The sequence below is a fragment of the Colletotrichum siamense genome (genome assembly GCF_013390195.1).
Source record: "Colletotrichum siamense strain Cg363 chromosome Unknown KSG_Cg363_contig03, whole genome shotgun sequence".
NCBI lineage: Eukaryota > Fungi > Ascomycota > Sordariomycetes > Glomerellales > Glomerellaceae > Colletotrichum > Colletotrichum siamense.
This window is the reverse complement of record NW_023501016.1, coordinates 7,194,092-7,211,306: the sequence shown is the minus strand read 5'-3', so window position 1 is coordinate 7,211,306 and position 17,215 is coordinate 7,194,092. Positions and strand designations below refer to the sequence as shown.

The following is a 17,215-nucleotide window of genomic DNA, read 5'->3' as shown; positions in this document are numbered from 1 at the left end:
GATCCCCTATTGTGCTTTGTGCAGTTAATCTCTGCATTGGACCTCCCGAATTGTACTCACTGTGACCCATCTCACGACACAGATCGCCCATACCAAATATGAACACTTTACAAAGCACCAACATTTCGGTACCGAATGATGCTGTTAGCAGCAAGATTGTGGGTGTGTTGCGGACTGCGGGGATTTTGTCAAGTTCTGGGGCTGCAGTGGCTGCTTTTCTAGCTGGTACTTTGGCCGCTTTATCGATTGTCAAGTTTCTATGGCGAATTGGCCAACGTCCAACAATGGATGTCCCGTTGGCTTCACCACCAGATACTGCCCTTTACGACTTTGGACGACTTTTATCGAAAGGCTACTTTAAGAACCCCCAAGGCCCTTACAAAATCGTCGGGCCAAAGTCAGACCTCGTTCTGCTGCCAGCATCCTACGCCAATGATCTGGCAGCGCAACCAAGCAATAAGCTCAGCTTTGGAGCCGCAATTCATGACTTCTGGGTGTCAAGACACACAACATGGCGGTACTATCTAGACGACGACACAGGCCGGCAGACGCTGATGGGGAGCCTGAAACGAGACGGTGCGCACATTATCCCTGTGTTGGATGAAGAGATCAGCCTAGCAATGGACAACTGGGAACAGCGGGGGTTCCAAGCAATCAACAAAACTCTGGAAACAAGGAAACAACTTCATGATGGGTGGATTTCAGTTGAAATCAACCCATCGTTTCGGCCTCTTGTCAATCAGGCATTCGGCCGTGTTTTGGTTGACGCACCATTGTGCCGGGATCCAGGCTGGCTTGACCATGCCAACGGCTTAGGCCTCAAAATGATGTTGGCGGCTCGTGATCTACGCACAATTCCTCATTGTTTGCGGCCTCTGGCGAAACAGTTTCTACCGACTTATCGTTCGCTCATGACAGCTAGAAGAGAGCTAGCGTCTCGAATTGACCCTCTTGTCCGGAGACGATTATCCTGCAGGAATATGCACGACGACCGGCACCATGATATGATTGAATATCAGTTGAATCACTCCGCTGGGTGGCGAGGAGTCGATATCAACTTTCAGACAGGTCAGATCTTCGACAATGTTTTTGCTGGTGATAGTACGTTTTCCCGTTCATCCAATATTTGACAAAGCGGTGACGAATTTGCAAACTGATATGGTGTGCTGCTTCCAGATCAGATAGTCAACGCGGTAAGGCTACTGCAATTATTAACAACGAGTCAAGCAGTAATTGACTACTGACCTTGTGAAAATTTGCAGTTGATGCAATGTATCTACGACCTTGCAACCTACCCAGAATATCAAAAGCCGCTTCGTGAGGAAATACGAACGATGCTCTCCAACGGCGCCACGTTGTCACTCCAAAACATAGGAATGCTACGCAAAGTAGACAGCTTCATGAAGGAAGTTCTTCGATTGAGCCCAGGAACGCTGGGTAAGTCCGAGGATTCACCCTCCTAATTTGCAGAGACTTTCTGCCAATACGAAGTCTGTTATGAGCTAATCACACCTTAATAATACAGTGGTCATGGCTCGCAAGGCCCTAGTTGAAGTTAAGTTGTCAGATGGACTTACTATTCCTCGTGGAGTTACAGTGGCAATGCCATCGTATGCGCTCAACCATGATCCCAACATATACGGATCTGACGCCACTGAGTTCAAACCCTTTCGTTTCTTAGATAAACCAGACGCGCCGTCTTCATCGTTGGCATTTGAGTCAATCTCGGGGCCAGGACTGGACTTCGGACGTGGCAAAGCTTCATGCCCCGGTCGATACATTGCTTTGTGGACAATGAAGGTTATCCTGGCTCGTTTCATCCAGAGATACGAAGTCAGACTCCAAGACGGTACGCAACGCCCAGTCAATATTGAAGCTGGTGTACACAAGATCGCAAATCTGGAAGGAAATATTTTGATTCGGCTGGCACCATGAATATGATCTATCTTGCATATGATGTATAGGACTCTATTGGAGCAAGCTACATGGTGTCTATGAGTCAAGTAGATGTTATACATTCGGCATGAGGCATATTACAGCGATGCTGTTACACGCGCCAACTTGCAGATTGCTGTGGAAATCTGTTCAACTTGTGCTTCCTCCGCCGGAACCTTGTGTTCGTTGTTGAACTCAAACAAGGTGATTGAATCATTCCCAAAGCATCCAATCAACCGCCTGCTTTCTGCTTGCCATCGGTCGTTTGTTCCAACCACCGCTACGGTGGGCGTCGTGATGGAAGCTGCATGAGGAATCTTGGACACCTCTGAGAGCGGCAAAGGCATCCCAGTTCCGTTAATAAGGATGCCAAACTTGAAGTGCAGCCATACTGGAGTTGCCTTTTGCTCATTTTCCTGTGCGGCAAGAATTCCAGCGACCACACCGGCTGAAGAAGAGAATCCGAGAATGCCAGCAAAGGTGTTTTTACCGCCTCCGTCGATGTTTGAATCAACATCGCCAAATTCGTACCGCAGGTCATCAAGAGCGTCGATGACACCCCGGCCACGGTCGAGTCTTTCGTCAACATCGCAGCACTGGCTCACATCGTCTTGTTCGTAGAAGTCTGGACTCCAACGGTAGAAAGGTCCACAGTCGTCGAAGAACGGCGAAACACCGTATCCCGGTGGACATTCGAATGGACCGGTCACGTAAACCAAGTCAATGCCCTGAAGATCGAGTGCGCGGCGTAAATGACGTGTCTGTGCCGCGAAGATCGTGGCATTGGTACCGTCACCGTGGAGGCAGAGAATACGTATCCGGGATGGCATAGTGTATTTGTCGGCTGGTTTTTTTCTTCTTTCCATGTGTTGGGCGTATCGCCATACCTAAACAGCGCCAACTTCTCGTGTCTATCGCATGGACATACTTTTATGTTCTGGTTGCGGCCAGTATTTAGTTCACTCTCCTCGTCGTCTCAAACTCCCATTGGGCTAAAAGTCCATCACATCGGGCTGAATCTAGAACGCACAGCCAGCGTAGTGTCGTGCGACACAACAGCCCGATATGTATTAAAATGGCCCGATGGCTTATAATTTTGGTGTTGGATGGGAGTCATCCAACAACGTCGCCAAATGAAACAACCGAAACGCCTGTGTCATGCGAGAAGAGAACGCAGCCCTCAGACTGATAGCTCATTTCTAGCCGATCGCTTACCACAGTCGTACAAGCCAGCTAAAACAACGCACTGCGAAACATAATGAATTGTGGGATTTTGATGGATTATTACTTCACTCACAGAAGAGCTCAAATCTTTTTCTGGACTACTCAAAACTACCCGAAAACCGTAAAACACTTCAGAGCAGACATGGAAACATTTATGCACCTCAAGCGCTCTACCGGGGAGAAAGTTCAACAGTTAGTGGAGAATCTACCAAGAGAGTGACGTATTCCCGTGTTCTAATCATTCCGTCTCGAATAGCTGTTGGGCGGAAGTTGTGAACAATGGTAGCGATTGCGAGGCGTTGTGTTGCAAGGGTTAAGCTAAATTTGAGTCAGAAGAGTCAACGGAGATATGGTGTATCACATGTCTTATCATACTTTTGCCCTATGCATTGCCTAGTTCCTCTTGAGAACGGCTGAAGATGGGCTTCCATCTCGCTGGTGTCGCTTGCAATTAGCCAACGCGATGGATCGTAGCGCTCAGGATTCGGAAACACAGTCTGGTTGTAGCATCCGTAATACGCGGAAGTGGCAACGACTGACTGTTTGTGATTTCGCAAGGTCAGCGAGGCCCATCGTTGGGACTGCCCTTATTCGCTTACCCCTGCCGGGAACCATGTGTCACGGTACGTCCACCCACCCTTGGGCACGATTCGAGGCATGTGACCACGAATCGGACAAGAGATTCGCAAGCCTTCCTTCAACACCGCATTGAGGAGTGGTAGTTGGGCAAGACTTTCAATTCGAGGACAGCCGTCACACATCGTCATCACAGGTTTTAGTTCGTCCTGTAGTTCAACCCAAAGATCAGCACGCCTGGCGAGATGATGAATTCCGACGGACAAAGCTGCAGCGGTGGTGTCGGCGCCTATTTCGTCAGCATTGGTTCTGGTTAGTCTATGTAAATTCGGACAGTCTCGGTGAACTATTACAGATAATGTTGATCATTTTCCAAATGTTTTTCATTCAATTCAAGATGGAAATCTCACCAGCTGCAAGGATGACAATGCCATCAGAAATGATCTGGCCATCTGAGGGCTTAAACCCCCGCTTTTGCTGCCATGCCTCTGATGCAAGGTTGCTGAAAACAGAGCCGTCGACATTTGAGTCGGTTGCCTCAGTCCTTCTTCTCCTTGTGGCTTCGAGAGCCTGCTGCGCATACTTCATACCATCAGCATCACCATCGCCGAGACATTGAGAAGCATCGTCTAGACGCATGACGGTTCTGAAGTACATGAATCAGATGGAAAGCGAGCCTTACTTGACCAAGCAGCTTGTTCGGAACCAGTTTAGGTACCCAAGGCGCTATGTATGGTATGAGACGCCGTAAAAAGGGAATGTGCTGAAACTTTGAGTCCATTACCATTAGCAACCGAGGTCTTCCCGTAATCAGCCAAGAAGCTAGCGGAAATATTTTCTTACGAATATCACACTTTCCGCTGCCACATCGAAGACTTCAAACAAGTCTGAATGGAAGCTTTTTAGGCTATTGGCACATTGACCAAATGTCCACTCCGTCACCACGTCCAGTGACAAACTGCGGAACATCTTTGTCAAGCATACCTCAGCGGTTTGGAGGTGCTTGGGCTTCTCGTCGTTCGAATTGATTTGCCCCATGTTGCGATTTATTGCTTCAATCATTAGACAGCATTTTTCCCAAAGCATATTTTGAGCATCGACGCCTGTGATCCGAGCGTGCGAAAAGGCTGGAGCTATTAGACGAAGATGCGCAGCGTGAACTTCGGGATCCAGTTCTGTGAAAATGCTGTACGCTTTGGAACTTTGGAATGCTTTATAATGGTAGTGTGGCTTTAGCCATGGATTCGTCTGGGAATATATTATATTGTTTGCTTTGACGTCGTCGATGGAGACCTCATTGGGCGAGATGCGGACAAGAGGGCCTGCATCATGTCAGACAGAACACTCTCTCATAGCTTGAACATGTCTGGAGGACCGTGATCTCACCGAACTTTGCATGTAAGTCCCGGATATGGTGGTGGGGATTCCCAGAGTAATCCCAATAGAAAAGCCAAAGCCGGCTAACCTTTGCGGCGAAGGGTCCTGGAATACCTTTGAGGGGATGGAGAAGGATGTTGTAGAAGCTTAGACATCCTGCGTACAAGACTAGGCTCCCAAAGAATAACAGCGCCAAAGTTTTCAGGGCGTGGGTAATCATAATGATGAGATTGCTGTCTTGATCTTGTGTTGACCTGTGTTATCTCAGGTTCAGAACGATTACAACCCAATCATAGCCAGGAAAGCTGATTTCATAGTGATGTGACAAAGGTCTCGTTGATTCAGTTGCAATTGCCCATTCCCAGGTGCCTGTCACCCTTGGTGGGGGCGGGGGAAAGGTTCCGATTTCTGCGGTGGCTTATTGGCGTGCGTCGAAATGACCCGCGTCTTTCGAGTCCCCACCTCAAATGTGCACCGGGTGATAATCGCAACGCCTGTTTATTCAGCGACCACGTGCTTTCTTTGCCAACTACGAAAGGACCAGACGTATCATTATCAAGAATACTTGGGTTAGGCTCAATCTTGTTGCCAGTTAAGTCTGAGTGAATATCATCCTGAGAAAAATAATCCTAAGTGACAGTGTACCGCTCTTACTGTTTTCCATTACAACCATCCACCCTTTCAGTCAACATGTTTACTCCACATTCAATGAGTGGTACTAGTGAGCACCAAACCAACAAGATGCATGATGGCTCACAATTTCCTGTTCATGATATGAATGGAGACAAGCGCCAGGATAGCATTGCCATCGTCGGTATTGGATGTCGCTTGCCTGGGAATGTGTCGAGTCCCTCCCAGCTATGGGATTTGCTGAGCGAACCGGTTGATCTCTCGGCGCCTATTCCTCCATCCCGGTTCAGCGCGTCCGGATTCTACCACGAGGATGCCGCACATCATGGCACGACTAATACTCAACGCTCGTATTTCCTCGATGACCAGGATATCCAAACTTTCGATGCGGCATTCTTCAACATCGGACCCCGAGAAGCTGAGGCTATGGACCCCCAGGCATGTAACAATCTTGATTCGGAGATGTGTTCTTCACAGACCTTGAGGGTACTTGAGCTAATCTAAGCATAGCATCGCTTGTTGCTTGAAGTAGTCTATGAGGGTTTAGAAGACGCTGGAATACCCCTCCAAGCAACTTCAGGAAGTTCGACTGCTGCGTACGTAGGTCTTATGTCAACCGATTGGCAGGATTTGCAGCTTCGCGACATCGATGGCGCTCCACGTTATCTTGTGACTGGGGGAGCTCGAAGTATTGCGAGTAATCGCCTTTCTTACTTTTTCAACTGGCACGGCCCAAGCGAAACCATTGATACTGCCTGTTCCTCGTCACTCGTTGCTCTCCACCACGCCGTCCACGCGCTGCGGTCTGGCGAGGCGAGTATGGCTGTTGCGGCAGGAACAAATTTGTTGCTAGCTCCTGATATGTACGTGATGACGAGCAACTTAAACAGTAGGTCGGACTCACGCCTTTTCATCTTTGGATGTTTGATGGCCAATCTAATTACCAATTTGCAGTGCTTTCTCCGACTGGCAAATGCCAGATGTGGTCATCGGCGGCCGATGGGTACTCACGCGGGGAGGGTGTCGCCTGTGTTATCCTCAAGACAGTGCCACAAGCTTTGCATGACGGAGATCGCATTTATGCTGTTGTGCGTGAAACTGGCGTCAACCAGGATGGACGTACAACTGGAATCACAATGCCCAGTTCCACAGCGCAAACCGACTTAATACGAGAGACATATGCCAAAGCGGGGCTTGATCTGCGAAAAGCGGAAGACCGATGCCAATTCTTTGAAGCTCATGGGACGGGAACGCCAGCTGGTGACCCGATAGAAGCTCAAGCCATCTGGGACGCCTTCTTTACCCCCCCAACAAATCAATCCGCGCCCCCTGAACAGCTCTACGTCGGTTCAGTGAAGACCGTTGTAGGCCACCTTGAAGGCTGTGCAGGACTCGCGGGGGTTATCAAGGCATGCCTTGGGCTTCACCAGGGGTTCATCCCGTCGAATCTCCACCTGGGAACACCGAATCCTAAGATTGCGCCAGTGCTCGGCCCGGGGAAGCTCCTGGTGCCAACAGAACACTTACCGTGGCCAGAACCTGTAAAGTCTACAGATCCTGCCATACAGATTCCACGTCGTGCTTCTGTAAACTCTTTTGGGTTCGGCGGTACAAATGCACATGCAATCTTGGAGTCATTCGATTCGATTGCGTCAAAGGGCACTGTTCACAAAGCACCGAAGACCCCAAAACAACCACCAGTGAATATCGTCATTTCTGCTGCGAAAGAGCCCAGCCTTGCATCTCTTGTATCAAGGTATGCCGACTATCTTGAAGCTCATCCCGATGTGAACCTCGACAGCCTTGCTTGGACTACTCAGAAGCGCCGGACTCGCCTGGAATATGGGATATCGTTCACTGGCAGCTCGCGGTCGATTCTGGTGAAACAGATGCGTACGTCTGTCAAGGCATACCACGATGGGAGTCACATCGGGGTTTCTTCCACAACATGGAACTCTGGCTCTGAAGGCCCGGAAATTCTGGGCGTGTTTACAGGCCAGGGTGCCCAATGGGCTACGATGGGGGCCAAGCTTCTCGATGCATGCCCGGCCTTCGCGCAATCTATTGCCCGACTGGAACATGCATTGTTAGACACCATGGCTGTTGAGGAAGAACTCTCTGGCAGTAGCAAATGGTCTCTCAGTACGGAGCTTCGAGCTCCAATCGGCGAATCTCGCATTGCTGAGGCTGAATTTGCGCAGCCTTTGTCTACTGCAGTACAGGTTGCACTGGTCGATACTCTACGATCCGTAGGCGTCAACTTCTCGGCTGTTATCGGTCACAGCTCGGGTGAGCTTGCAGCAGCCTACACTGTTGGTTGCATATCAGCAGCCGATGCCATTCGAATGGCGTATTACCGAGGACGTTTTTCCAAACTCGCTCGCAGTCCACATGATACTGATGGAGACCAAGGAGGGAAAGGCGGTATGCTTGCAGCTGGCATCTCATGGGATGATGCTCAAATTCTTTGCTCCGACAGCCAGCTCGGGTTCCGCGACCATGTCTGTGTCGCAGCCAACAACGCTCCGAGGAGTGTCACACTCAGTGGCGACTTACACAAGCTGAGAGAGATGCAGACCTTGCTCAGGGATCGCAATGTTCCAGTTCAGATGCTAAGGGTTGACAAAGCCTACCACTCACCTCACATGAGAGTTTCTGGTGATGCCTATCGGGAGGCACTCTCGAGATGTCGGCTTGATGGGCCGCAGCCAACGTCTAGCAGACCAACTTGTGTCTGGATATCTAGCGTGCATACGGATTGGGAGCCGATCTCGAACGCCAACCTGCACAATCTTCCCCAGTCATTGAACTCGGCCCAGTACTGGGTGGAGAATATGCTAGCTCCGGTTCGTTTTCGGGACGCCCTGGAAAGGCTTGCAAAGTTGAAGAAAGTCCGGGCAGGTTTGGAGGTTGGCCCTCATCCAGCGCTTCGACGACAGGTAGTAGATACCTTGACCGTTTCCAATGGAGAGTTGGCCTATCGCGGTACTCTCGCCCGCGGCGTGGATGAACGGGATAGCTTGTCCAGCGTCTATGGCTTTCTGTGGGAGAGGGGAATCGATATCGACTTTGACGCGACGTCCGTCTCAAGCAACAAAAGCCAAGTTCCACTTGCTGGCTTGCCAACCATGGCATGGCTACATGATCGCGTTTATTGGCGCGAGTCGGCTCGCCTGTCACAGCTTCTCCGTCGGGAGCCGTCATCTCCACTCATTGGTCACTGTATTGATCAGGGGTTACGGTATGACGGTTCGTACACCGGAGCTGTCCGGAAGTCCGCGGAATCGGTGAGATTGGGAGAGTGGCGATGGCGCCAGATAATTCGCGTCAATGAGATTCCGTGGCTTCGTGGGCACAAAGTGCAAGGCCAGATAGTATTCCCAGCCGCTGGGTACTGTGTTATGGCCATGGATGCCACCAGCGACCTTATCAAAATCTTGTGTCAGGAATCATCGACGCAAACCAGCTCTGACCTGGAGCTGGATGTTATCGAGCTCCAAGATGTGGAATTCGGACGAGCTGTGATGCTTTCCGAAAAGAACACAGAGGGTATTGAGATCCTGATACGGCTACACGACATTGTGCTGGATGGAATCAAGGATGCCAGTCAGACCAAAACTACTGTGCTAAAACACAGTTCAACCATACATGCTTCGTTCTCGATTCAAGCCCAACTTCCCGCCGTTGGAGAGCCTGCTCGATTAAATGAGCCTTACGTTGCCTGCCACGGCCATCTCGTGGCAAATTTACGACTCCCATCGTCATCTGTTTTCACCAGCGGCATGCCGCCGTATCATGACGACCCTGTCCATCTCCACACCATATCAACAACTTCGATATATGACTCGTATAAGGTTGTTGGTCTTGAGTATACTGCTCCATTCCAAGTGGATTCCTTGCGGCGATGCTTGGGTCGAGCGAAGTCCACTGTCCGGCACGCGAATGTCACGCTCACAAATGCCAGGCCTCATGATCAAAACATTGGAGAAGCAATGGGGGAACATACACCGGAAACAAAAGAGGCCAGCTCATGCTTCCCAGTGGCCGCCCTCGACGATGCATTTCAAACATCACTGGCGGCATTTGCTTCGCCCGGGGATGGAAGACTGTTGGCACCGTATCTTCCTCGAACTATCGGCCGATTACGGGTTCAACTCTCAGCGTACCGTGCGTTCATGGACACTGAATCTGAATTCCTATTCGATGCTACAATTAAAGGGCGCAGCATTCGTGAGGAGTTGAGACGAGTGTCAGAAGGAAACACGCTCGCATCTTGGACTGCGACCGTTGAAGGTTTGGCTTTCGATCCCCCACCCGGCGTCGATCCACGGCCGGGCAATAATCAACATCAATATCGCATGATATTCCAGGTAGAGGATCTTCGGTGTGTCAACCTAGTCCCTTCACATGGTTCGTATCAGGAAGGCATCTTTTGCGAAGAAATATGGGCCCCTGACCCAGACGACGCCTTACGAGATTTTCAACTGGAGTCAGACACCCTTGGAGATCTTGAGGGCCTTGAAACTGTCGAAGAATTGGCACATTACTATATGTGCAATGTCTACGAAAGTTTCACTATGGCTGAGGCATTCGATGAGACGAGGACGCCCTGGTTCATCCGACGATTCTGGGAGTGGCTTCATCACCGTCTCGAAGGTCCTGGTGGCGGCCCCCATTCTAACTATGTCAACCCGTGGGCAAGTGATCCAGCGCGCCGCTCTTCCCTCATGCGCCGGGTTGACCGAATCAAACATCGCGTTGAAGTCCAGATACTCGAAGCAGTTGCCGCAAACATACTGAGAGTCATGCGGCAAGAAGATGGTCCGACAATTCTGGAAGTACTATTCCGAAATGACATGCTTGCACGTTTATACGTCGAGCCAGCTATGTACGCGCGGGCCAACCGGTATCTCGGTCGAGTGGCAAGTCTCATTGCCCATCGTTTTCCACGATGTGACATTCTCGAGGCATGTATGAATCATTCAAAATGTTTCTGGCGGTCATACTGACGGAGACTCTCAGGTTGGAGCCGGAACCGGAGGTGCCACTCAGGCTATGTTTACGGGGCTTGGGGGCGCATACGGCTCATACACGTTCACCGATATATCCAGCGGTTTCTTTCCTCAAGCCAAGATCAAGTTCGCAGACGAGGTTCGCCGGATGATATTCAAAACTCTGGATATCGAGACGGACGTTGTGGATCAAGCATTGACGCCGGCCACGTATGACATAATCGTTGCCTCAAATGTTCTGCATGCTACAAGGGACATTGAAGCATCACTGAAGAATGTGCGGAAGCTCTTGAAGCCAGGTGGCTTTCTTCTGCTACTTGAAGTCACATCAGTCGACAAAGTCCTCGTACCGTATCTAATGGGCGCGGTTCCGGGCTGGTGGTATTTTGAAGACCGGTGGCGAAAGGACACATTCAGTCCCTTGTTGACGACGGGAAAGTGGCACGAGGTACTCCAAGCCTCCGGTTTCCAGACTGGTACAGAGCACATATTCCGAGATATGGAACACCCGGAAGACCATCTATCCAGTGTAATGGTGGCTCGAGCAACGGACGAAGACTGGATGGCATTCCGAGAGTGCGTTCCAACATCAACCACCGAATTCTCTGCGAATAGTCTTGTCATTGTCAAAGGCAAGGAAGAAAACGCCATCAGCCATGGCATGGCTCTTGAGTTAAAGACAAGAATCCTCGGCGTGTGCGGTGATCGCGTTACAGTCACGATTGTAGACGGGCTACAAACGGCTGCTGCCAGCTCGCTACTTCCCAGCAGCATGGTTATCGTCCTCTCGGACATCGAGAGCCCGTTGCTAGGTAGCCCTACGTCCGCTGACTGGGAGGCCTTGAAAATTGTTTTCAGCGGCACCTCTCACGATATCTTCTGGGTTACCAGTGGGCGTGTGCATGGGCGGGATCCCAATCAAAACATGATTGTTGGGCTCGGCCGCTGCGCCAGATACGAGAACCCGGGTCTCAGGCTTCGCTTCATTGACGTGGATGACTGCACCTCTTCTGATGCAATCCAGCTTATCTCCAGAATTGTCTGGCAAGCGGGGTTCTTGTCGTCGAAGGATGCATCCGATGTCGACTCAAAAAATGTCACTTGGACGAACTCTGCAGAGTTTGAAATGGCAATCGAATGTGGTCGTCTGCTTCTGCCACGCCTGGTGCCACTTGACATATCCAATCAGCGTTACCTTGTCCGTCGGGATGGGATCGTACATGATGAAGAGCCCAACAACTCGTGTCTCACAGTGCTAGGCGCAGTCGAAAACTTTCTCACATACCAACCAGATGCAGTTTCAAGCTCCCGCCCTGTTCCTGAGTCTGATGGTTCTCTGGCTCAATTGACACCGCCTTTATCCACAGAACGCGAATGCTTTCCAGCAGCCAGTTCAAGTTATCGTCTTTCTCTGACACATTCACGCTGTGTTCAGTTTTATTCGACGGGAGATGATCAATTCTATGTCTCCCTAGGTCAACCTGACGTAACGGCACTCGGCGAACCAGAGAAATCCATCATCCTTACCCCTAGGCGTCCGAAAAAACACCTTCACAGCTCGGAATGTGCTTTGAAAATTCCTCTTCGATATGAAGGCCTTGAACCCTTCACACTAATCGATCAAGACGTCGTGTTTCTGTCGGTTCTAAGACACACCATCGCGGCACGCACGTTGTGCCGACTGGCGGTGGAGGCATTCCCTGGTTCAGCAGCGATAATGATCGTCGAGCCCAATTACGCTTTCGAGGTTGCAATTTCAGAACTTGCTCAGGAACATGACATGAGGCTGTACGTGGTTACCGCACGGGAAAAAATGGCAAGGGTACTACCCGGACGTTGTGGAATCGCGTCTTACATTCACCCATGTGTTTCAACTCAACGACTGAGGTCCCAGCTCCGCAGACATACATCCGGTATCTATGTCGATTGGACATCCATCCGAGACCCAGATGTCGCTTCCGGAGTCAACTCAGATAAACCTCACTTTCTCCTTCCGAATGGATGGTTCGAAATTTTAGAAGCACAACCCGTCGACGACAATTTGCCCCGGCTGAAGTCAAAACCTGCAATTGGTACAATGTGGACGCATATGAATTCTGATCAACCATGTTCCATCGTTGACCAGAGTATATCCTTGGCCTCCCGAATTGTGCAGCTTCATCTGCAGACTTCATCGGACGACATCTGTCAGTTGAAAGCGCCAAAGCGCGTGGCAGTTTCCGACGCGACCATCTACCTACTGGCCAAAGATCCGCAAATTTTGGACTGGTCTCTGGCTGGAGGAGACGAAAGTCCTACGGGCCAACTCAGTAGTGCGCTTCTTCCCAATCCAGCATGTCTTTTCAGTCCCAAGAAAACGTACCTCTTTGCTGGAATCACAAGCGATCTAGGGTTGTCGGTTGCGAAGTGGATGATTCAGAACGGTGCGCGATCTGTGGCACTTGCAAGTCGAGCGCCCAATATTCCAAAAGTGTGGCTTGAAGAAATGGAGAGTCTGGGAGCAACCGACGTGCGTTCTTTCTCTATGGATGTCACCGACGCCCACTCAGTTAAAGACGTTTGTGATCGCATTCGAGACTCTATGTACCCTGTGGCTGGAGTCGTTTTCGGGGCCATGGTTCTCAACGACACTTTGTTAGAAAACATGTCGTTCCAGACACTTCAGGCAACAATGGCCCCAAAGGTCAGAGGAACTTACTTGGTTGAGCAATACTACCACGAGACCGACTTGGACTTTTTCATCTTCATGTCCAGCATGTCCGCGATCGTTGGAATCAGAGGCCAGTCCAACTACTGCGCTGGCAATATGTATGGACGCGCTGTTGTCGCCGGTCGCCGCGCTAGAGGGTTAGCTGCATCGACTGTCGATCTCTCAACAGTTTTCGGCGTTGGCTATTTCGCTAATGCAGGAGCATCAAGCCTGCAGACAGTTCACGCGAACCTACGTGGATTCAACACTCTAGCCATCGGAGAAGGAGATGTCTTGGATGCCTTCCATGAGGCCATTTTGAGAGGGCCACCAAACGCATCCGCTACTGGTGACGTGATTGTTGGTCTCGGGTCCGAAACTGCTGTCGCAATCGATCAGCCTCCTGTATCGGCAGCATGGCACAAAGATCCTAGGTTCGGGCATTTCACAGCCCGGGCGGGTCAGAAATTTGATGATCGGGCCGCGGGTGGGTCTGCGGGCGGCACCTCCGACATGGCCAAGAATGTACGCGAGAAATTATCGAAAACGACCACTGACGAGGAGCGACTGGCGACCTTGAGCAGCTGCTTCTCTGCGCAGATACAAGACACAATGCAGCTTTCAAGCTCGTCACTGCGCGCAGATGTACCCCTGATGGATCTTGGCATTGATTCACTGGTTGCCGTTGATCTAAGAGCGTGGTTTTTTAAGGAGTTGGAGGTGACTGTGCCTGTCTTGAGTATCTTGAACGGCGAGAGTGTCAGAGATCTCTGCAAAGTTGTTTTATCCCAGGTTTGAATAGTCCATTCGGTAGAGAATAGCTCGAAATTGCAAACACAAGCCTAAACAGTGTCACTTCAATGTTGGATGTGAAGGATGAGCGATGATCGGATTGATGAAGCCTTCAATAGGCAGTACCGTGTTAATCAAGTAGCGCCGTTTAGACTCATATTACTCTATGTCGCGCGTCAACGTTCATTCACAAACAGGTTTGCGTCGCTCGTTTAATTTTACCACAAACACCATCGTGTCATGAGGTGAACTGTTTATTGTTCCAGCTCAGATTGCGGATTTGAGAGACTCGATAGCATTAGCAACGCAAGCGCTGCACTCCCTAGCCGCATCAAAAATATGCAAGTTTCTGCTTTCTGGACCACAGCCCTCGTCGCTAGCAAGCCTTACGTGCAATTTATTATTTATCATCTATCAGAGGAACTCGAGTTGCTTAATATGCATGAATCTGATTGTTTTCTTGCCCAACGTCATTTTAACGGCCTATGAGTCACAGGCTTGAACCGTATCATTAGTGGTCGTTTCTCCCAAACACCGTAAATCTTCAAACTTTGCATCCAATCAATACTCTCTGACATCAGTTCCAAATCAAACTCCACAAGAATCTTAGCGAGCAGTGTACGAACTTCAGCATACGCCAAATGTCTCCCTATGCAGTTCCGTGGTCCAGTGGAGAACGGCTTAAAAACGCCCTTTGCATCATGCTCGTACTTTGGTTCCTTGTTTTGGACATTCCACCTCTCTGGCCTGAATGATACAGATTCTGCGAAATGCTCCGGCCACCGATATGCCGCCAGTTGATTTACGAATACCTGCGTATTCCCTGGAACGAAATTCCCGCAGATGAAATGACCTTCAGGCGGAGTGGCGCGTGGGAGTGTTGTTGGAACTGGGGGAAACAAACGAAGGGTTTCTTCGATAACGCCATGGAGGTAAGGGAGGTGACGATCAGTAGTGGTGGTCATTGCGATCCTTGCTGGATCGGCCCCAAATGCTTCTCGGACCTCTGCAGTGACAGTTTCAAGCGCATGCTTATTCTTGCAAAGTAGATACGTTGCACCGGATAATGTCATTGCTGTTGTCTCGGCACCCGCCATGAGGAGATTGGACGATGTCATGAGCATCTCATCATAGGTGATGCCCGTCGGGGTATTGAGGTTGCGAATGACATGCTCCATGAAATCGCTGCGTGGTTCTTTCCGCTCCAGCCGACGGTTCAGCTTTTCGATGAGCATAAGTCGATGTTTGTTCTTCTTCAACGGCAGTTTATCAGAAGTCATGACGATGAGCAACAGCTTGTCAAGACGGAAGAAATCTCGCATGAATCCGAGAAGGAACATAGCTTTCACAATATAATACAAATTCTCAATCCATTTCTGTCGTTAATAAGTAAGCATTCCACCAGAAACCGTGGAACTTGACTTACGTGAAGGTCGTGCGCATCATCGTTCATGCAGCCGATATCTTCGCCATACGTGAGATCTCCAACAATATCGAATGTGGTAAGTTGATACCACCTCATCATATTGATTGGCTCGTGATCATCACTTGACCGCCGAATTCTTGCGACAAGCTTTTCGAAATATCCTCCTATGATATCCTCTTGGTCACGCAGAGCCTTGTCGGAGAATCCGTGTGAAAAGTTTCGCCTCAGCCGTCCATGAGCATTGTCATCCTTGACAAATACCAGCCCTTGGGCTCCGTTCGGAGGGCTTGTCGGCACGAATTCCTTGGCCTTTTTCAATTGTTTCCGCCCATCGTGTCGACCATGGATATCCTCCCAGGCTTTTTCATCAATGTAAGATACCGCAGACGGCCCCAGACGAACGACGGGGCCATACTTGGTATGTAAATCTGCGACCTTGAATGCAAACTCCCCACGCAAAGCGTAGAATGTCTGCACAAGACAAGTGGTTGCCCAGAGCTTCGGGCCCGGGTAATGAGCCAGGGGGTGGAGAGTGATGCGGTAGATCCATACAAGGCACCAGTAGATAACAATGAGTAAGGCAACAATCTTCAGTGTTGCCTGGTAGTCGATGTGGCCCAACTGAACATGTCCAGTTTGCCTCAGAGCAGCTGAGATACTGCTAGGCATTGGTGTAGACATTAGCGTGTGTGGGTTTGCGTGGTGGCGGTCTTGATTGGGGTCCGGAACTAAAGTGAGTTGCGATGTTCGAATTGACATGCCAAAACCGTTATTGCTGGAGTTTCATGACAAAGGCTCCTTGAACCGTAACATATCCAATTAGTTGGACACAACTGTTACGTCCGCGCCATCTGGGTCGAAAGTCAAGGAGCACCGTCGGTCGTTTTTCGGATCAATAGCCTCGAAGCGAATTTTGTCACGACAATTACCCGATAGACCTCTGGTGAGCTCGGGCATTTGCGGTGTCACCGCGGCGGAAATTCGCCTGAACTTTACACCGTTTGCACTGTTTACCGACAAAATAATGCCGCGATGTAATACATGTATAAGCTACTACATTATATGTTTCAATGAGAATCAATTACCCGAAAGCGCCCGTGATGGACTCATCAAACAAACTCGTACAGGTAGATGTCTCGTGGAGGCTGTCTGAGCCTAATGTAATTATTGCAGGATCTTAAGTAAGATTCACCGTTTCCTTTCAAGTTGTAATCCACGCCTTGAAAGAAAGACTGGTCTCTAACCCGTCACAGCCACAGCCACAGCAATAGCCAGGGAAAAATACTCGTGATGCCTGCCCAGCCAGTCCCCGTCAGAATCCTCCTTATCGGTGCGTCCGGTTACATAGGTGGCTCGATTCTTTCTCACCTGAGGTCTGTATCAAACGCTGCCACCCTTCGGGTCTCTGCACTTGTGCGATCGCCTTCAGCTGTCGAAACCATTACAAGTTCATATCCGGAAGTCCATACACTACTCGGCGACCTGAGTAATGAGAAGCTTCTCTATGACGCTGCAACGGTGTCAGACATTATTATATACGCTGCACGAAACACC

General features: G+C 50.1%; 4 protein-coding genes across 4 annotated transcripts; 2 read left to right on the top strand and 2 right to left on the bottom strand.

Annotated features, from left to right (window-relative positions):
* Positions 1–2,033: 2,033 nt before the first annotated feature.
* FUS5-3 (Esterase FUS5) lies at positions 2,034–2,765 on the bottom strand (the record flags this gene model as incomplete). The annotated part of the gene is made up of 1 exon (XM_036637757.1): positions 2,034–2,765. The coding sequence occupies one exon, from the start codon at positions 2,763–2,765 to the stop codon at positions 2,034–2,036; it is 732 nt and encodes a 243-aa protein (XP_036498814.1).
* A 7,554-nt stretch (positions 2,766–10,319) lies between these two features.
* apdA (Hybrid PKS-NRPS synthetase apdA) lies at positions 10,320–12,209 on the top strand (the record flags this gene model as incomplete). Its single annotated transcript, XM_036637756.1, has 3 exons — positions 10,320–10,580; positions 10,765–11,873; positions 12,206–12,209. The coding sequence occupies 3 exons, from the start codon at positions 10,320–10,322 to the stop codon at positions 12,207–12,209; spliced, it is 1,374 nt and encodes a 457-aa protein (XP_036498806.1).
* Positions 12,210–13,425: 1,216 nt separating this feature from the next.
* On the top strand, positions 13,426–14,241 carry CGCS363_v005906 (Reducing polyketide synthase; the record flags this gene model as incomplete). Its single annotated transcript, XM_036637755.1, has 1 exon — positions 13,426–14,241. One exon carries the CDS (start codon positions 13,426–13,428, stop codon positions 14,239–14,241), a length of 816 nt encoding a protein of 271 aa, XP_036498805.1.
* Positions 14,242–15,183: 942 nt separating this feature from the next.
* aclL-5 (Cytochrome P450 monooxygenase aclL) lies at positions 15,184–16,330 on the bottom strand (the record flags this gene model as incomplete). The annotated part of the gene is made up of 3 exons (XM_036637754.1): positions 15,184–15,241; positions 15,289–15,611; positions 15,662–16,330. The coding sequence occupies 3 exons, from the start codon at positions 16,328–16,330 to the stop codon at positions 15,184–15,186; spliced, it is 1,050 nt and encodes a 349-aa protein (XP_036498804.1).
* Positions 16,331–17,215: the final 885 nt, after the last annotated feature.